This window comes from Sesamum indicum, unplaced genomic scaffold, assembly GCF_000512975.1.
Source record: "Sesamum indicum cultivar Zhongzhi No. 13 unplaced genomic scaffold, S_indicum_v1.0 scaffold00157, whole genome shotgun sequence".
Taxonomy (NCBI): Eukaryota; Viridiplantae; Streptophyta; class Magnoliopsida; order Lamiales; family Pedaliaceae; genus Sesamum; species Sesamum indicum.
In genome coordinates, this window is record NW_011628065.1 from 69,707 (window position 1) to 71,528 (window position 1,822).

The 1,822-nt window shown below is 44.9% G+C and overlaps 1 protein-coding gene across 1 annotated transcript; it reads right to left on the reverse strand.

Moving 5' to 3' along the window:
- Positions 1–274: 274 nt before the first annotated feature.
- LOC105179437 lies at positions 275–1,165 on the reverse strand. Its single transcript, XM_011103054.1, has one exon. The coding sequence runs from the start codon at positions 1,163–1,165 to the stop codon at positions 275–277; it is 891 nt and encodes a 296-aa protein (XP_011101356.1).
- Positions 1,166–1,822: the final 657 nt, after the last annotated feature.

The window sequence follows — 1,822 nt, forward strand, 5'->3', positions numbered from 1 at the left end:
TTGACATCCGAGGGGGTGAATGGTGATAAAAGAGAATTGGTTTCATCCTCAGTCACCAGATGTCTAGCCCACGGTCTGAGGAACCGAATATCAATCATGTCCCAACGTCTTTGTCCTCCCAAACGGATACGATAATAAGCTACAAATTCATTGATAACAGCCTCCTGCTCCGTGTGAGTGATCCCGTGCTCATCATTAATTTGTAAAATTCTCCTTGTTGCCCGTCTCTATGCAATCTTGCGAAAAAACACCCTAGAGCATTGATCACCATCTTTCATCCACTCCATTTTTGCTCTCTGATGTAACATGGTTTGTTCGAGCTTCGCTGCTTTGGCCAAAACCATCCGACAACAGTGCTCCAAGAATAAGATACTTCCTCCTGCCTGTTTGCACTAACCAGGTTTTGTGCCGCCTCAAGAAATCCCTTTGCCAACTGTACATTGTGCGATAAATCTCCCTTATTTCTCCTTTGTTCCCGGAAGATTGGTTTCAGTGCTTTAAGTTTCCGAGTTACCGCATACATCGGGACACCAACTACTTCATGTTTCCAAACATTCTGCACACTGGGAATAAATTTTGGTGAGAGGGTAAGATAATTGTCAAAACGGAACATACCTCCAAACTGCTGCTGTCTTACCCCACATAACACTAGTGGTGAGTGATCCGAGGTACGCAGGGTGAGGCTGAAATATGCGGATGTGGGGAATCGGGCAATCCATGTATCATTAATGAGCATCCTATCAAGTCGCTTCCATAGATTACGTGGACTTGCACTACAATTGTGCCACGTGTACCATTCTCCTTGCATGGGCAGAGGTAACAATCCGGCATTCTGGATACAATAATTGAATTCCTCCATTGCAGGCCGTATGTCACCAGAAGCTCCACAGATTTCACTGAGATCACGTACTGCATTAAAATCACCTCCGACTAGCCACGGAGTATCCACGCACTGGATGGCAATTGTACTAAGTGAATCCCAAAGTGAGCTTCTGTCCGCTAGCTCTGTAGCCCCATAAATGACAGTAATATCAACTGATTCCTGAAGAGCTCGGATAGTGACATGACTGTGTAAAAATTGTGTACTCAACTCAACCACAGTAACATCAAGAAAATTGTCATCCCAGCCAATCCAGATACGATTACCCGTCAACGCATAATTCATAAACCATTTCCAATGAGGTAATAAAAAAGACTGAATATGAGAAGCATTATTAACTCGTACTCGAGTTTCAAGGAGACCAATGAAATTTAACCTGAACTCAGCCACAAGATCCTTTACTGCAAGCTGATGGTCCCTCTTGTTCAGGCCACGCACATTCCAAAGCCATATTCAACATAGATCACCATACTTGGGGCTGCTTGCCTTAGGACCCCTATTAGCGTCATCTGCATCTTCAAGCATCTGTAAGACGTCAAAAGTATTATAAATGACTAACGCCTTACCCTTATCCTCACGTCTCTTTTCACGATGAGTGGGAGACGCATGTATGTCTGACCGTGGTGAAGTACCTTCCAACGGCGGTAAAGAAGAACTCCGAGAAGGAACTGCAAGTGCATCCCCCGATGGTTCAACGCGTTTGTTCTGCATTCGAGGTACCCGTGATCCTCTTGACTTTGGTTCATAAACGGACACTGGTGGCTTAGTGGGCTTGCCTATTTTATTCAATGAACAATCTTTTATAGAGTGGCCTAAGCTCATGCATCCCGTACACTTCGGGGGAACCCATTCATATTCGACATCAACCTTGCAAGGCGTTTCCCCTCCTTCCTCGTTCGGGGTCATGATGATGATGTGTTTCGGTAGTGTTGAGGTGATATC